Here is an 18,284-nt window from a genome sequence, read left to right on the forward strand (position 1 = left end):
TTATACCACAGCAGCAGAGCTTTATGAGTTAGCTCCGTAATGATCCAGTGAAGTTTCTTAGCTCAAGCTCACTCCAAGCAAACACATCTGTATTGCTGGAAGGGTCAGTGTGATTTCAAGAGTAGTTTAGTCAGTGTGTGCTGTAGTGTGCTGTAGTGTGTGCAATCCAAATTTATGAACTATAAGAGCCCAAATTAGCTTTCCAAGTAATCTGATTTGTCAGCCTTGTTGTATGCTTACAGAACCGGGAACATACTTGTATGAAGCTAAACTACATCCAGAAAGACCTACTGGCTATGTCTGTACTTGTGAATTAAAGAATGTCAGCCCCTGGGACAACTTCATCATCTAAATACTGTTAGAATGAATCCGGTATAGTGTTTGCTCAGACCAGCTAGCACTCTTCCAAGCAACGTCCAGGTGTGATTCCAGAGTTGGTGCGGCCCAGGAGCAGACAGTTTGCATGCAGACACTGTGCTCTGCAAGCTAACAGGATTTAATTTTGTTAATGTAGCCAGATCAAAGCAGAAGGAGTCTTGGCACTGCATGCATACAATAACTCCAGCTCAGTCCGGAACCTGCCAGACATGGGATGTCTCACGGAGCCATGGCTTCTGCACCATGCTCTGAAACAGGGTATGTTAGCACAGAGGCAGTGCTGAACGTGAGACTCCATCTCTCCTGCTGAAGTCCTGTACCCAGATGAAAAAGATCTGAGAGTTTGGATACAGGAACAGTCTACTGGCTCTCAGTAGCCAGACAAAATTTGGCTGGGTCAACAGTGAGCTAGTGCTAACGAGATCAGCTGTAAACAAGCTGGGGTACAGATGGGCCTCTCTGCACTGTTCTCTGCCACATCTCTGTTAGCAACATACCCAACTGTTAGCTCATTCACAATGCAAGATCCAAGCACTGTCTGTGCATGCACTGGTGTTAGTCTTGAACTTACAGGCTTGCCTACTACCCAGAGCACCAGTGACTTTGAGGGAATGAGCCCAGGTTCATGAGGTTCAGTGCTGAAATACATTTAGCAGCAGTTCTGGACACTCAACGCCTTTGATCTTGATGGATTAACCTAAAATGTAAATAGATTGTGATTATTTATGTAGATGTGTATTTGTGTATATATATATATATTATATAAAGACATACAGCCCATATATGTGAATTTAAAGGAGACTTGTATGATAAAATTTAAAAACTTTTAAATCATAAAAACATGAACAACTTTCAATACGAATGTCATAAAAGACAAAAACATTTTGTGTATTTGTTCTGGCTTAAATTTTACAGCAGGAATAAGCTGCAAAACAGAATTACAGGCCATGATTAGCTGGTCCAGTATTTGTTCTCCAGCATTGTGATGAATATAATACCTATGTTACAACCCTCCTTAATATATGCAGCTTATACCTTGGATTTTTTTTTTCCAGTCAGAGGAACACTATTCTGATAAGTGCTTGGCACGTTTAGGTCAAAAACAATGTATTTATACATATCACTGTATGTTACTGGCATATCACAAATGAAGTACAGAAACATACTGGGTGTTCACCTGCAGGAATAGCATATAATCAGAAAACAGAATATTGCAACTGCAAATTCTTTTGTCATCGTTATTTTGATGGAAAAAAACCCCAAACAAAACCACTGAAACAGTTCCATGAGATTTGACATCCCTGTTTGCTTAGTATCATGTGAATATCCCTTCAGGACAGTCATATATCTTATCTGAAGTCCACTCAGTGCTCATTTTCAGAATGTGTTATATAGGTCTTCTTTCTATGTAAGATTATCTTGTCCTCTGCTTCCTCAGTCCAGAAGAGTCCTTAAGAAAAGACACTTTGCTCCCTGGAAGACAGTAGGGACTATAGTTTATAATGAATCCACTAAAGCAAGCAGCATTATTCCTGGACAGGTGAATAGCTGTGTAACTTGGCCCTTGTTGCATTTTTTTGTTTGCTTGGATTTTGAAAGTCATTTACTGCAGTACACTGAGAAACAGGAGACAAAAACAATTAACTCAGCCATTCTCCCATGCTCATCTGCTTCTTCTTGCTGGGTCTCTCTTTCATGTTCTCTATTAACTGCTTGGGTTCAAATTTTTCCTTGTTGCTTTTTTAATCATGCATCACTTGGTTCACTTGTCCTTGCACTTCCAGTCTTTGTTGTTTTCAGTCTTTAACGATGATCTTTCAGTTAAGAGCTCACCAGAGTGTAGATCATGCTGAATGTAAAAGAAAGACACACCATGAAAGCATCCTTTTGAAGCATACAGAGTACTTTGATTTTTACAACCCTTTGCTGTCTGTTCCTCAGGTCTGACTGTAATGGCCTGTGCCTTCCTTTGCATTCTTTCTATCTTTCTAAAGCATCTTAATTATGGTGCATTCAAGATGGGTATCAAAAGGCACTCAAGAAATAACAAATTCATTATCGACATTCTACTGCACCACAAGCTGTGTTTGAGCTTTTTAAAGCTCAGTCTGATGTCTCAATTTGAACAGTGAAGAAACAAAACCATTTTGCTTTAGCACGTTTGATCTTTAAAACTTCAGCAACTCTCAGCAGGGCAGGCAAGGTTTTCCACGAAACTGCATTGTTTTGATTCTTTTGGAAAAAAACTCTGTGCAGTAGATGAAACATAAAATGCACCAGCTGGAGTGAGTCCATACATATTAAATACAACTCTGAGAAGTGAAGAAAACACAGTATATTGCCACAGCTCCATTTTACTGCAAATCTAGTTCTGCCAATACCCAGGAAAGCACTGTAAAACTGTATGTAATTTATACCACTTTATTTAGCACCAGGCAGTGGATTTTGGATTATGGCCACATTTTAGAGTGAAGGAAGCAGGGCTCACAGGAAGCTGCACAACACTGAAGTCCCAGCAGAAATGCTAGACCACAGTACACAGCTGACTTTGATCCCCAACCCAAAAAGGTGGAGTTAAAAATGCTTTTCTCTCCAGCCATTCCTTGCCATCTCTCCTTACACTACCAACAGAGCTCCTCTAGCATAACTGCCATGCTTTTCACTCTCAGCCCCACGAAGAGGACAGGCAAAGGTGCTCAGCCTAAATCCAAAAAGCTACTGAAGAGGACAGGTAAAGGTGCTCAGCCTAAACCCAAAAAGCTACTGGATGCTAAACTACTACTCAAATTGTCATGCCATATCCATCTTCACGTGAGTTAGGCCCCTACCAGCTTCTTGCCCTCATATGCAGACACAGGCACATACACACTCATAGGTGAAGAGAAAGCTTTGTTCTCAATAGTATTTAAAAGGCATATCAAGAAACAACAACCTGTAGCAATGACTCAAGATATGGGGAGCAGATAAAAGACCAATAGTCAGGAGAAATAACACTTTTCTTCCACCAGCAAACAAACCTGCCTTGCAGAGGGATGACTACATGCAAGACAGGCAGAGGCAACTCTATGCAAATACATTATAGAAGAAGGACTAGAAGAAAGGCATCATAGAACATCACCTCCATTTAAAGTGTCCTAAAGTTTGTTGTCAAGTAGTTTTTATGGTGTGATTATGGGGATGACTAAAAGCACAGGGATTCTGCCAAGGTCTTACCTTAAATATGATCCTCACATATTTTTGCACTGGGCATTTGTGACTGTGCACTGATATCTGACAGCTGAAAGGAGCAGGAGGGACAACATACAACTAGGGTGCATATCTTCATGATTGTACTTTAATTTTGAGTTTGGATCATGCACAGGCTTACCCTGTCATGAAAGGAGCCTGTAGGAATGACTACAGGCATGGTACACCCCAAGTTCCCAGCCAGCATCTACGTACCCATTGATTTACCATCTTGAGCATCACTACACCAGCAGGTGCAGTATTTTTCTTATGATTCTCTTGAATCATAGGGACATTATAATTTTATTTGACATAATACCATTAATATAAAATTTCTTATTTCATCCATCCTGAGACAGTATACAGAGGAGCAAAAGTTGTTTCCTTGGGTTGTCCCTGGGGCCTGGCTCAGGCCTTAGATAAACACTTAATATTCTGTACTGAGGTGTCAGCAGTAAGTGGGTGTGCTTCCCTGAGTCAACACCAGAAGCAAGTTTTATGAGATTAAGGAAACTGGTCAATTGGTTCCAGTTATTTCTAAATACAGTTTCACAAGTGAAATGAAAAGCAGCTATTATTTTCTTAGTGAAATGACCAGACTTACCAGTAGAGATAGTAGAAGAAGGAAAGGAGATAGAAAGCCAGCTTACACCAGGCCTCTTTTTGGCAGTAACTCAAGGTATCTGCATTCATGACTGCAGGTGGATCATAGGCTAGCTCTGAACTATCTGCTGGGCAACGAAAATACCTGAAAGAGCAGAAGACATCTGGAATGACTCTATAATATTCTGTATTAAATATGTGCAGATATTCACCCTCCTGATCACCAGCTCAGAAGACTACCATCTTCCATGATACAGGAGGAATTTCTCTTTTTTTCCAAGTCTCTATTTCCAGACATTATTAAAATCAGGATGCCAGTCCAAGTACTCCTTTCTTATAGAACCAGGCACTTAATGAATGTGGACTTTCTGTGTTCTATTAATTCTTTAGATTGAAACATTCCCACTTCCTATATAGTTAGTTCTGGCTTACTAATAACTCACATATTGTGAGTGATAATATATGGTGGCTTGTGATCATAACATACAAGAAGGATTACTGGGCTTTAACTGCAGCTACACAACTTTTTTCAGATATGATGAAAGGTGACAGTCTCAACCAGATGGTAGCTAAGTTCCTCCAACTCTGAAAAGGAAAGAGAAAACAGTATGGAGTAATGTAAGAGCCAGCTGACTAAGGTTTTCTACATGTAGCACTGCTCAAAAATTTATCATCCAAATAATTTTATTTGGAAAATATTTTTCTTCTTACCTAAGAGAAATTTCTAATTATTCTCAGCAACGACTGAATGTTTGAGAAAATCATGACAAAACAACATCGCTGGCAAAGGAGCTTTTATCTCAGTTACTTTGCAGTAAAAAGCAAAAGCAAACAAAAAAAAAAGTAGTCCTCAACAAAATTAATGAACTGCTTTAAGATCAGCATGAATCAGATAAAATAATGTTATTTCTATTGCTTTGACATGCTAAACACTGAGGACTGCTGACTGCTTATAGATAGACAAATAGATAGATAGATATAAAACCCCCAAACAAGTGACCTGCAGCAAACTTTGAAAGCAGGCGTTCTAAAAATAACTTTGCCTTCCTCCCTTGCAATGTTAGTTGCATCCACTTACAGTCTCTAATAAGACTGCAAATTCTTTTATGGAGACCACAGGTGAAACCTTTCTTAATTATCTTTACTGGGATGAAGATATTACACAGTGTCTTCCCATGGTTTTGTGCAGAACTTTACACAATGAACCCAAGCCTGTCTGTGGTTAAAGCAGCAGAAATTATGGAGTACTTATAGCAAAGCATATGGAGAATCACAGAAAAAAACAGAGAATCAAAAGTTCTCTCCAAAGATTTATATCATTATATAGAGTCTGATCATTTTCCTTTCGGACATATCTGTTTCTAGAAACTTTTAAAATTACTATTATTGTCACACTTTGGTTGTTAACCCTTAGTAAAACAGCACCATAAAACATTGTTATTCTTATTGCAGCCAAACAATAGGGAGAAAAGGATTTGAAGCTTCACTTCATTTAGCTTTCTGAGAACTATACTGGCACTCTAACTTCTGAATTTATCACATGACTCTGCATTACTACCAAGGTTTTGCAGAAAAAAAAGTGTAAAAAAGCTACTACTTTTTAGTTTCTGTTTGAGATGACGGTTTTGACTTCTTTACAGAATTATTCTTCTGCTACCATATGTACCTTTGTAACACAAAGAGACCCCGACAGACAAAAATCATCTGTGCTTTTACAAACATTGTGAAAATTCAAAACTAGGGAAGACTCCAGACTGACAAATGCAAAAACTGATGTCTCTTGGTCATTGTCAGAGGCAAGAGAAGGCCGATCCTCCACTAGAATGCAGGGGAAGATGCAGCAGCAGCTGTACTGCCTATCTGGAAAACAGCAGCAGGTCTTACGTGATCAATTTGAAAGCCCCTTGGTGAATAAAAACACATATCAGAGATCCAGAGTGGAAATACTCCTCACTTCTTCACATGTGCAGTGTGAAGACAATAGTTCTTCACCTACTGCAATCCTTACTCCAAGAGTCTCTAAGAGAGAATTCTCTTGCAGAACGTCAATTCCCTATTGTACAGAAAGAAACAACTTATTTTATACTGAAAAAAAATCATAAAGCTGCCAAAGAAGATGAGATGCAAAAATCTGTCAATCTGCCCAGTCTTTATTTCACAACTCCAATGGAAAGGTTTCCTTGTTAGGGCTGAATGAATAGGTCCAAGCTCTTTCAAATACCAACTGTCTTACAACTCCCCATCTGTGAAGTATTTAGAGCTTCACCGAGTTCCACATTCAGATTCCAGCCTATTTAAATTCCATGTTTTCATTCAGTTGCAGTGTGTGCATCCTGACACTCTTTGGAATATTTACCTAAGTTAGTAACTGAAAGCAACCTTTATATGGGAGAGAGAGAGAGAGAGAGGGGAGATAATATATAAATATAGTATAAATACATACATATAAAGAGAGATAGGGGAGACATATAAAGATATATAGATAGATATATATATCTCAACTAAATTTTCATGAAAAAATTTCCTTTTTTGCTGGAAATGTAAGTTTCAGCTGCTTATAGGCATAACCCTCTGGGCAAAAGATATTCACCCATACTCCTATCACTGTCCTTCATTGTTCATACAATCTGCATGTGTGCTGAATTGGCAAGCAAGGCTAACAAGCAGTCAGCATATAAAAGAAGGGCTTACCTCCACAAGTGATAAAAAAGCAGAGGAACATTTAACCCCAGCGTGAGCCACTCCTGAGCACATAAAAACATTATGCAGAAAAGACTGTGGATAGAGTACTCTGGCAAGACCAGCTAAAAAGAAAGGAAGAGAAATAACAGATGTCAGTAAAACACGTCTTTGATTTTAGTCACCTAAGTAGTTTTTCAGAAAACAAATCAGCTCTGCAAGCCTGGCAAGACTCCCGTGTGCCTGTCCCTAGACATACCTCAGTTGAGAGACAGCTTGGCTACGAGCAATGAGCACAAGACTCAGTGCCAGGTTTGTCCGGGTTCTAACCATGTCTGTACTCCGAGGCCTTGCTGACAGGCGTGGGACAAATCACCCACTGTCTTATCTGGTGTTCCAGATTCATATCTACAAAACATATGTTATATTAATGCCTCCCTGACAGAAGCGTTGTGAGACTAAATGAATGTCGGTGAAAGGGTTTTTAAAGAACTAAATTTTTTTACCGTTGCATTCAAAAAGGAAATAATAAAGTGATTTCTGAAGCTTCACTTCTGTATTGGAGGAGTGTCCTTGGAAAAATAAAACACTGCTTCCACCATTTTGATATGTTATATACACTCTAAAGAGATCAAATCCATTACTAAGTCAGTCTTGCAAGCTAAATCCCACTAAGACAGGAAACTCACTTCCTTAGAAGATGCACGGCTCCCTACACTACTTGCTTCAGAACCATGATGACTCCTTCTATTAAAAGAGAAAGTGAGTGGGCAGCTGGCAGAAGCAGAAATTTATGTGATGTTGATTCAGAGTAGTTATTTCACAAGGCATTTTGCTTTTTTCACTGCTTTCCCATTTCTTAGCTGTCTTTATTCTCTTGTTTTCTTCCCATGTCTTTTTTCAGCAATCTCTGTTTCTTTTCTTCAAGTCATAGGAGAGATTCATTTCCAGCAGTACATATTTCTTAAAGCTAGACAAACCCATACACAGTTCATCTGCACCCATTGCTAATCTTGGAGATACATCAACTGGAGTTAAACCACAAAAGGCATTTGAAGGTTTCTTTTGATGTAAATTAATTTTCATCTGTCAAATAATTAAAGCGAGCCCTATTTTTTTTTAAAGCAATGTAAAACCTACTATACAGCTTCTCCCAATGCCTACCTACTCTCATACAGCTGTGCTGCAAGGAATTCCATTGTCTTGGTTCTAGGAGTCTTTCCACCTCACATGGAACATATTGTTCAAATTCATTTAACTTTAGTACTTGAAGCAGTTAACACATTTGGTATCTCTCTGTCTATGCCTTCAACTTAAACATTCTCAAAAGCTTATCTTATGTGGATGACAAATCATAATACAATTATATCGTTTAGGTTCCAGATGGTCGTTATTTATCACTGCTGGATTTTTTTTTTTTTTTATTTTTCACTGTTAGAATGAGATTTACAACATGACTATAACCTTTCCCCAAAGAATGACTCATCTCCATCACAAACTGCAGACAAGAAAAGTCTTCATAATGTATGTCTACCCACTAAACATCACAACACTCAGAAGCATATTACACTCATTATCACATATTTGACTTCTGATTGCAACACAATACACAAACTTAGCAAGACTGAAATCCTGGTGCCTGATCAGTGGGCTGGCTGGCAATAACAGGGAAGGAAACCCATGGTGAAAATTTATGCGGAGCTTAAAAAATGAAACAAAAATCTGAAGTGAAGCTAGAAAGGAAACAAAGGAAGCAGAGGGCTCTCAGAAATAGGCTCACTTTCCAGTCACAGTTTCTGGTGTAAACTAAATCTACCTGTGCTTTTGATAGAACAGCAAGTGGGTCATTTATGTCTCTTCACTCTCTTCTAGGAGTGATAATTTCCAGTAGACATAAAGAAAGAAAGGATCAGTGCTGAACACCGTTTCTGGAGAGAATTCATGCATAGAAGCAAACAAAGCCTAACTGCAAAGTCAATTACCATTTACATTCAGGTGATGTACCTAAGAGACCAAATCTAAAAGGAGGTAAGTGAATTGAAAGCATTAAGTAGAGAAAGGCACTTACAGTAAGGCTTGTGAAGTAAACTAAATAACTAAAAAATAACACTGCCTCAGTTCTTAGTTATAAGAGTCATCCTGGAATTTGACATGATATCCTCTGAAAACAATGGAAACTTTAAATCAACTTTACCAAACATGGGATTCAGGTCCTTGAGAGAAAAGAGCTGGCTGAGAAATAAGCAGCAGTCAATCCTTCTTGTTTCTGCTAAGATACTCAAATGCAACAGTAACTTCTGTGATACAGATAACTGTGCAATAGGAATTAAAGCAACATCTTTAAATCATTCCTTGGAGAGCACGGGAAGCTGTCAGATGGTAAACATGTTAGGATATAAACAGTACACTTCTATTTTGAACTAGGAACACCCTGATTCAGACAACGACCTCTGCTTTCTGACACAGCTCAAGCTGAAGTTTGAGATGGTTATAAAACACAGAGATGAAGAAAGTCACAAAGCAGCACAGCTCTGAAGGACTGCAACTTGGTCCCTTTGAGTCCCAAGCTCAAATGGCATTACAAATTTATCACCAGAAATTCAATTAGCTGGTATTTACCTGAGGAAAACCACAGGGAAGCCTGAAAAGGAAGTCACCCTTCTAGGCAAAAAAATACTGCTAATCAGAAATATCTTTAGCTATAACATAAGCAAGAGAAAAAGAGACTACCATACCTTTCTAAGTTTTGCTCTGATATGTATAGTTAAGTAAATATCCACATCATAAATATGAAAACCCTTATTCACAATCTTTCACATTTAAAATGTAAAATCTTAGGTAGGATTATCATCACATCCTTACTATCTCACCATAAGAATTCATACTCCTACAAAGTAGTACACACATACATGCAATTGCAGAAGAGCATCTCTTGGGAAGCTCAGTCCTAAATAATTTTATTCCATTTCCTATTTCCTAAATACAATCTGCTGTTCTTATACAAAATATAAACCTGTATTTTTCTGTCAATATCTTTCCTCCTTATTCTATCACATGTGGATTCCCTCTTCTCAAATGTAATTTTGCTTTCACAGGACACTGTATCATTTTTACATGGAATGACTCTTACAGATTGTCTCACTGGGGAACAGGGCACATAAAATGCCTCACAGAAACCCAAACTGGGAAGATATTATAGAAAGAATAGTAATCTCCCTTCAGCAGTGTGGACTCTGAGTCTACATCAGTCTTCATCTGTGCATGCCAACCTCTATACTGCAGCTATGGATTTTACACTCTACCCAGAAATTTCCAGCCATCAGACACTCCACACTACCAGGGTTTCTGAGAACCTTCATAACGCTGTTAGAGGCTGAGACAACTTCCCTTCTTTATGCCTGCCTTCTCCTCCCACAGATGGAAGGAAGAAACCTGAACAGAACTCATGGTTGAATATCCTTCATGTAATGTAAGAGCTCTGGTGATTACCTGAGTGGAAATAAATTGTTCACCTTAAAAACACACAAACTCTTATCCATCCACCTGAAAGCAACAAGAAATGGAAAACACTGCTCATGTGTGGAATCTCTCCAAGGCCCCAGATTAGGACAGGTCTAAGTGTATGCTGCTTTATTGCAGGTTATTGCTACTGCACCTACTTCTACTAGAGGATGACCGCAGCTTGTCATTATGGTGCTCACTTTGCTGCTTTTTTACACCATATCCCTTAAAAAAGCTGACAAGTAGAATTGGTCCTCATCAGTAGCAAGGAAAGAGTGGAGGGAGATGTACCCAAGGTTTTCAGAACGTAAGAGTTATTCAATTACACTTTAAAGCTTATCCCAACAGAGCCTGTCAGAGCTGAGCTGGGTTACTGGGGGGTGTCAGCCAAATTAAAGACATTGCGAGATCAAAGGGAGACTATTCAATGACTCTCAAAATCTCCTAATTGAACAACAAGGACCACAAAAATCAGAAGGGTAATGCAGGCAAGAGAAAAAAAGAAAGCAAAACCACACAGAAAAATAGCAGTAGCATGTGCATTAGCCCAGACTGTGCGTGTATGTGGAATGTACATAAACTGAAACAAATCATCTGTTTCCTCCTGCTGTTGCACAAACCAAAGAAGTAGGGTCAACTGTGTGTAACTTAAACACACAGACCACACATAGTGGTTTTAAGTAACAGTTTTAAATATTCTGCTTGCACTGATCGAACACATGCAACATTGAATTTACTGTTGAAATACAGGAAGGCTTTCCGCTCACATTTTGTAGTGTATCTTTCTAAACTACTCTAAATTATGTACTTGACTTCCAAAACCTCCTCTGAAGGGTTGCCCTAGAGCCCAATACAATGCTGTCACAGCAAATATACTAAGCTTTTCAGTCCATATTTTCAGGTTCAATTTATTTCAATTCTCCTGCTAAAATCTACATTTGCTTGTGTCTCCACAAACTGTTCTCTAGTCGCTTATAGCGATCATTTAGAAATTCAGTAGCATAATTAAAATGGTTATAACAGAAACCTATAAGGAGGGCATTTTAAGTAATTCAAACCATGTTGTGCAAACCTCCACAAGTATTTAGCAGTTTGCCAGGTACATGTATGCAACTACCTGAAAAGAAAATGCTTTGAAAATGGATTCTAGATCATCAGAAAAACAAGGTGCAGTTGAACCTATTAAGTTTATATATACAGCTTTACATTTTACCTGGGGGAGAGCAATGGTTCACACAAGCAAGACTCAATGTAATAGACCAGTTCCAGAGCACAAGTGAAAAAAAAAAAAGGATGTAACATCTGTTTTTTCAGCCCTTCACCTACTGTTCTGGATCACAAGGAAACAAAGCAGCAAAAGCCAATGCTTTGTAAAGGCAATTTCATTATTCTAAAGCACTATTGGAATTTCTTTAAACGTTTCTTTTAATTGGATGTGAACATAAGTCGCTCCACAGCATGAATACCAGACAATGAAATGAATAATATAAAGAACCTAATTACTATTCTCATGCCATATCCGTCTGTAACATGGTCCCAGATCTAATATTAAAATACAGGATTTCTGGATGCTTTTTCCATCTCACCTACTAAACATACCTATATTTAGGCCTATCATTTCACTTCTCATTGTCTCATTTTTGTCTTCTGCAACATGGGGATAATTATATTCAAAATCTACAGATTCTACTGGAGCTAGTTTATTTAAGCTAGAATATTTAAGCTTTGTCTTAAGACCAATAATCACTTTAAAAAGAGTGACAGACGAAGATCAGGTCTTTATGGGACATTCATCAGGAATATCTATAAATATTTTGGTATTGCCGATCTTATGGGAGGTCATAACAGCCAACAGGTAAAAAGGTTATGAAATGGATTTAAAAAAAGACTTCTGCACTGTAAGGTCTGCAGGGTACCAGCACAATTCAAGAAGTGCCCCATCCTTGGAAGGCATGTCATTAAGGTAGATGTGCTGTGATCTTACAAGTCTATCTCCTCTGCAAACTGTTCTTTTCCACTCAGCAGGAATCAGGACACATCTTTATGACCTTTCTTTTTTTAGTGTTAATTCAGAACCAGTAGCAGAAGCTGGGTTAGCAACCCTGGAGTGCAAACTTCTCTAATTTCCACAACGCTGACAGAAAATAGGGTCATAAACGCCTTCGTACCCTACCTCATTTCTGTATTTCAGACACGACCAGCCAGGACACCCCGCAGGTGGGTTATTCCAAGAGCTCATGCTGTCTTTGCTCACCCAAAACTGGTGAGAATGGCCATCAGTACTGCAGCTGTTCATTAGGATCTATAAAACCAGGCCCTCAGTTCACAGGCAGGTCTAAGAATGAAGACATCTCGGTGATGATCAAAATGAAGTTCAGCCACCTGCATGGCTCAGGAAGGGCACTCAGGACTTCTCCAGGGGGTCTGCCTAAGACTGACACTTCCATAAATGCTGAAAACTAAGTGTTCACTAAAGGGCTCTTTCCGTATCAGGTTTGTAAACACTATCAGTCTGAGGAAGCAGATTTGGCGCAGCAGTGCAGACATGGTGAAGACAATTCCTGCCCTGGCATTTTAACAGCTTCATAGAAAACATCAGCAATTAGATGTAAGGCAGGACATTAAACTCACAGCAGAAAAAAACTGCATCCATATAACAGGCATGATGTAAACTCATTGTACTGTACATTTAGGTATTACATTGCTTTTTGTAATTGCATAGTAGCTTTATAGGGTTTAATCCTGTCTTAAACTCACACTGAACATTCTGCTAAACATAACAGTGACATTCGATTTAACCCTAATTTCTTTAGTTTTATGAAAATGCAAATATTTCTTTATTGCATACCAAATCAGAGCAAAAATGGTCCATTAGCAAGTCAAATTTTGCCAATATCTTCAACATAGGTCTGAGGAACAGATGCATAAATTGCATTACCCCAAGTGGCTGAGAAGTACATTGCTCTCAGGAGTGCAATACAGGCAACACTCACTCATCTACATTTCTGCTGCATCTTCAGCCTTATTCTGCTATTACTTGTGATGTTCTGATACTGTAAGGACATATGTTAGTATATCCTCCAGGCAAGTACTGGAAGAAGCTGAATTGTAAAGCAAGAGGTCCTCTATTACAGGGTGATACTTTGTTTGCCAATTATTGAATAAACACTTAAAGACGAGATTAACAGCAAAATACAGTTGGTTAACCTGAAATAGTTTTATACGTAAATATTTTCATGAGTAATAATATTACAAATAACCATATGTGTCTCCCTTCAAAGGATATTTCAGTTTTCATCAGCCATCACTGGTGAATCTCACTTCCCCCCCGGTGTAAAAGAGGCATAAGGACCAAACTGTGTCTGAGCCACAGAGCTTTTTCACTCTTGCAATAGTTTTTGTAACTTTTTCCCTTACGAGCTACGAACACCTGGCAGACACAGCAGGATATATCTTCTCATTATCCCTAGGTAAGCACACAGACATCCATAGGCAATGATTGCCAAAAATAACAATTGTTATGTTCTAACTTTTCAAAAAAGTGCTGAATTCAGGAACTTGTAAAATTGACTAAAAATAGTGTTGGCACAATGCACTTAATACATGAGTGTCAGTAGTGAATGAATTGCCTGCCAGAAATACTACACTTCCTCTAAGTTCTTTAGTCCTATTTTAAGGACTTTCTTTCCAGATATGACCCTGAATCCAAAAAAAGGACAAAAGGGATTATATTCCGTATTTTATTGCAATAGTAATACTTTTCTAGTAAATATGAATGCAATCTATTTAAAATGAAACAAAAAATGTGAAGAAGAGATGCACTATATCTAGTCAAGCAACATTTATGGGATTATTTGTGCAGAAAGTACAAATACTGCCAGCTCTTTGATCCCAACTCTACTGTCAGTTCTGCAAAATAGCTACTGTGCCAAGTTACACTCTTTCTGATGAAATTAAAACTATGTGGGTGCCCAAAAGACTAACTGAATAGGGCACACACCCATTTTATGCCATTCCACACTTCGCAGATAGCAAATGTAACAAAAGAGTAGGTAGAAAAGACCTAAAAGAGGGAAGGAGAGAAGCTGTTACATGATCAGTACTGAATTTCCAGTCAGAGTGCAAAAGAGGAAAAGGCAGCTCAGTTAACAGGTACTGAAGGTACCTAAGTTTTGTCTATACTGGAAATCTATTGCAAGATTAGGGAAAATTATTATGCCTTTCATTTTCTGGATGCAAACAAAATCTCTACGAAATGTGAATCATTATGAATATATTAACTCCATCCTCATTTAGGCAAGCTGCAGAAAACAATTAAACCCCCACAGAGCTAGTGAAAGTGTGTAATGCTTCAGTCAAAAATATTTTACTTGCTTTTCCTGTATCTCCATTTCCCCTGTCCAATTACATTCTTTTTTCTTTCCTTTGTACAACCTCAGCCCCACTATTTACATGAACAGAAGATTTAGAATTTATCTCTTGCCTCTTTTGACTAACAAGAGATGTTGTATGAAAACTGTCTAAAAAGAACTCAACCATAAGTCATGATTTCCATAAACTAAAAATTGTGCATTAATAAATTTTAAGCTGACTTCAAATTTTATCCCTAAAGTGTAAAGTTACTCATTCCTAATGTAGAAATGCCATGTCAGAGCCACTGTGAAGGCCAGGAAAAAGTGGTTTTATCATGTAATAGGAGTTTAGCAGTACCTGTCAAATAAGTATGGAGGACTGAAATACACACCAGTTCTGGGTGTCTCACACACGCTCAGAGCCTTCTAGAGCTCTTCAAACAAAGCAGAATTTAAACAAATTCAGTTTTATGAAAAATGTTGTAATCACAGTCCAAGTTCTAACTTGACAGAATGCACACAGCATGGCAAGCTTGCATCCTACAAAATCTGCAGATCTAATTAATGCCTTAGAAACAGCAATATCCTTTATACCAGTGCCTGCATGCAAACTTTAGAATTTCTTCTAAGGCAGCTTGGCAGCTAATTACATGTGCATATGTATAGCAGAGGGGTGTAGCTCATACTCACTGTGATGCTGACAGAGATCTATCTCATCATGTTGCCTATGTTTATTAGTATGTCTGTAGAGCAAGCACCACAAGTCTCTAAGCATACGACACCAGATAATTTTACTCCCAACAGTCATCAATTGGACCACAGTACTTTGACTCCAGACTGGGCTGGATCTGAACAGCTGCTGTAGAGATTCAAGACTACATGCAATTATCAACTCAATGAAACATCAGACCCCTCAAAAACAGCAAAAAAATTTTTAGCTTCAATCACAAATAAAAGATTCAAGCTATGCCTGCTAATAAGAAAACTAAGAAGATCTCCAAAAACAAGATTCATCAGATCAGCTGTGCAACCTCTTCTTTCCTGTTGTGTACGTGTCTTGTGAATGCAAACAAATGGTCTTCCTATTTATTACCATGTGGTTTTTGTAGCATCTGGCACAAAAGGTTTTATTCCTTGCATGAGACAGAAAGCACTGATGTAACAGCAAACACTAATGCAAACATTATAGAAAAGGAAAGCCAAGTCTTGCTGAAAGTAATCTCTGGCTGAAGCACAGCATGACCTTTAAAAGACGAAAGTATCCAACTAAGAGAACAAAAAAAAAAAGTTAAATTCAAAAAGTGGCAAAACATAAGACAACAGAACATCCACCTAAAGACAACAAAAGCAGAGCTGCTCCTGTATTACATTTTCTTCCAAGAAGAACAGCTTGAAACCACCCTTTTGACTTTACTTAAGGCACTTCTAAAATGAGAAGTTTTCATCTGATAATATTAATTCAGAATATCACTGTAGTCCAAATAACAGATCATATGTTTAAGCCTCTAAAAAAAGGATTACTGAACACCTGTTTCAGATGCATATTGTTTATCAGGCCAGTTAATAGAAAGAAACTATCTAATGTGATCCAATCAAAAGGCACTTTTGGAATCAAAAGCTTTTTTGGAAATGTGTACCAGACACCTTCCTTCATGACATCTCCTGGTAAGGTCTAAATCCAAAGGGAAGAAAATTATGATTTTCCAATGAGTAAACTATTATTAACTCAAGTGGAGTGCTATGAAAACATGTGCCGAGCTGTCTAATCAAAAGCCTTGTATTTCTTCCCTCATTCTACTCAGTTTGACCTTTGTGCTTTATTCTGTGCTTTTCACTGGGAATTTCTACACAAATTCAGTCAGATTTGGTCTTAGCCACTAACGATGCACTAGTTTCTATCTCAATGGTGTCTAAATTATAAGAACTTCAAATCCAGGCCTATTTCATATGGGTATATCCTTGAATATCAACACATTTCTCATCTTAGAGCAATAAACAGAGATTGCTTGAAGCTGTCAGTGTCAAGGAGAGACTGAGAGTGCCCACAGAGGGCTATCACAGCCACATTTGTTGTCGTTTGATGTTAGAGATGAATGCTAAGCATGAATGTCAAACTAGAATTTGAACCTTCCTAAATCCAGGGACATTCAGAAAGCTTTTTGTTATAAACCAACTCTGTTTTGGATCACTAAATCGCAGGGGGGAAAAATAGGCATTTGAGATGATAAAAATAATCTTTAAAATACATAGTATTTATTTCAGTCCTTTTATACAAAGCAGTGCCTGCTTGGGTACAACTTTCTGTATTGCACTGAGTCACAGGGAGACACTGAATAACCACGTGGGTACCTGCAGTATGTTTTCTATACACATAATTTTATATTCACTCTTCACAAGTAATCCACACTGCCTCTTGATTAGGGCTTATGCTCCCAGACACTCTGTAGGAAGGGTCCCCTGACAGTTTTCCTGCTGCCCAGAAGCTTAGTCAAAACTCAGCAGTTTCATCATACTCATGAGGTATGAAAAGACACAGAGCATTAGATACATCAAGAAATACGACATGTACTGAGAAACCAGTAACAATGATGAACTCTTTGGTCTCTAATGAGAGTGGACAAAGTTCATGTGCTCCATCATTGTAACAATCACTATTAACAGGAAAAATGTCACACAGTGCCATTTTTCGTTCCCTTTGTGATCTTTGTTACAGCAGCAGTTTATCAGAACTCTGGAAGCATCAGCCTCTTTCTCCTGCTAGGCAGAATACCACTGCTATTTCCACAGTTCAAAAATACCTTATGACTACACTAAAAATTCTGTTTTCCTCTTAGGTGCTGTTTTCCATAAGCACCTAAGCTTCGAAGACTAAATGTTCGCTATCAGTTAGGAGGAAACAAGGGATGTATTAACCCTGCAGACTTATCCCTCTAAGTGTGGCTACGCTGAGACATTTTCTTCTTCTCTTAAGTGCAACTAAATGGGGAATTAAAACATCTTTACTGCGGTTGCAAAAAAAAATGTGTAGCACAACAAAGGTAAAACTGTTGTTGCTATTCCCAGTTTCACAACAAACTAATTGTCTTATTGCTGTAGTTTTCACCTATGGGATTTCTCAGCCCCACGGAGAAAGCATGATTCCTTCTTACAATATGGATGGATGTACACCACTTCAAAAATTCCTTGTGATTATGCATCACATTTGCTATATTTGCTTATATAACCTCACGTTAAGTGTTTTAGTGAACCATGCTGTAGGCTTACAGAAGTACTCTGCTAATGACTACCAGCCTGCAGATTGGGTAAAAGAACGTCACACGTTTATAAATCCCTAAATGCATAACGAAGCAATCAACAGACACATTCAAAACCAGACACTTAAAATCCATCACGTTATTTCAGGCTTGCCAGTGACTATGAGGCAGAACAACAAAGAGAGTGATCACCGTAATAACCAGCAAATTTATCAAGATGAAAAGAAGATGATCAGTCAATTGAAACCAGCTGCTGTGACACCCGACACTCCACAAAGGAGTATGTCCACTG

At 38.3% G+C, this 18,284-nt stretch overlaps 1 protein-coding gene across 1 annotated transcript in view; it reads right to left on the reverse strand.

Moving 5' to 3' along the window:
• Window positions 1–1,192: 1,192 nt before the first annotated feature.
• Window positions 1,193–18,284, reverse strand: part of CNIH3 (cornichon family AMPA receptor auxiliary protein 3) — a 45,931-nt gene continuing 28,839 nt past the window's right edge. The window contains exons 4-6 of the mRNA XM_029965085.1: window positions 6,898–7,010; window positions 4,208–4,351; window positions 1,193–2,227 (exon numbers count right to left, since the gene is read on the reverse strand). Of these exons, the coding sequence (XP_029820945.1) occupies window positions 2,200–2,227; window positions 4,208–4,351; window positions 6,898–7,010 (285 nt within the window). The 3' untranslated portion in view covers window positions 1,193–2,199. The remainder of the gene's footprint in view (window positions 2,228–4,207; window positions 4,352–6,897; window positions 7,011–18,284) is intronic.

Source organism: Manacus vitellinus, unplaced genomic scaffold (assembly GCF_001715985.3).
Source record: "Manacus vitellinus isolate BGI_N305 unplaced genomic scaffold, ASM171598v3 scaffold_8_pilon, whole genome shotgun sequence".
Classification (NCBI taxonomy): domain Eukaryota; kingdom Metazoa; phylum Chordata; class Aves; order Passeriformes; family Pipridae; genus Manacus; species Manacus vitellinus.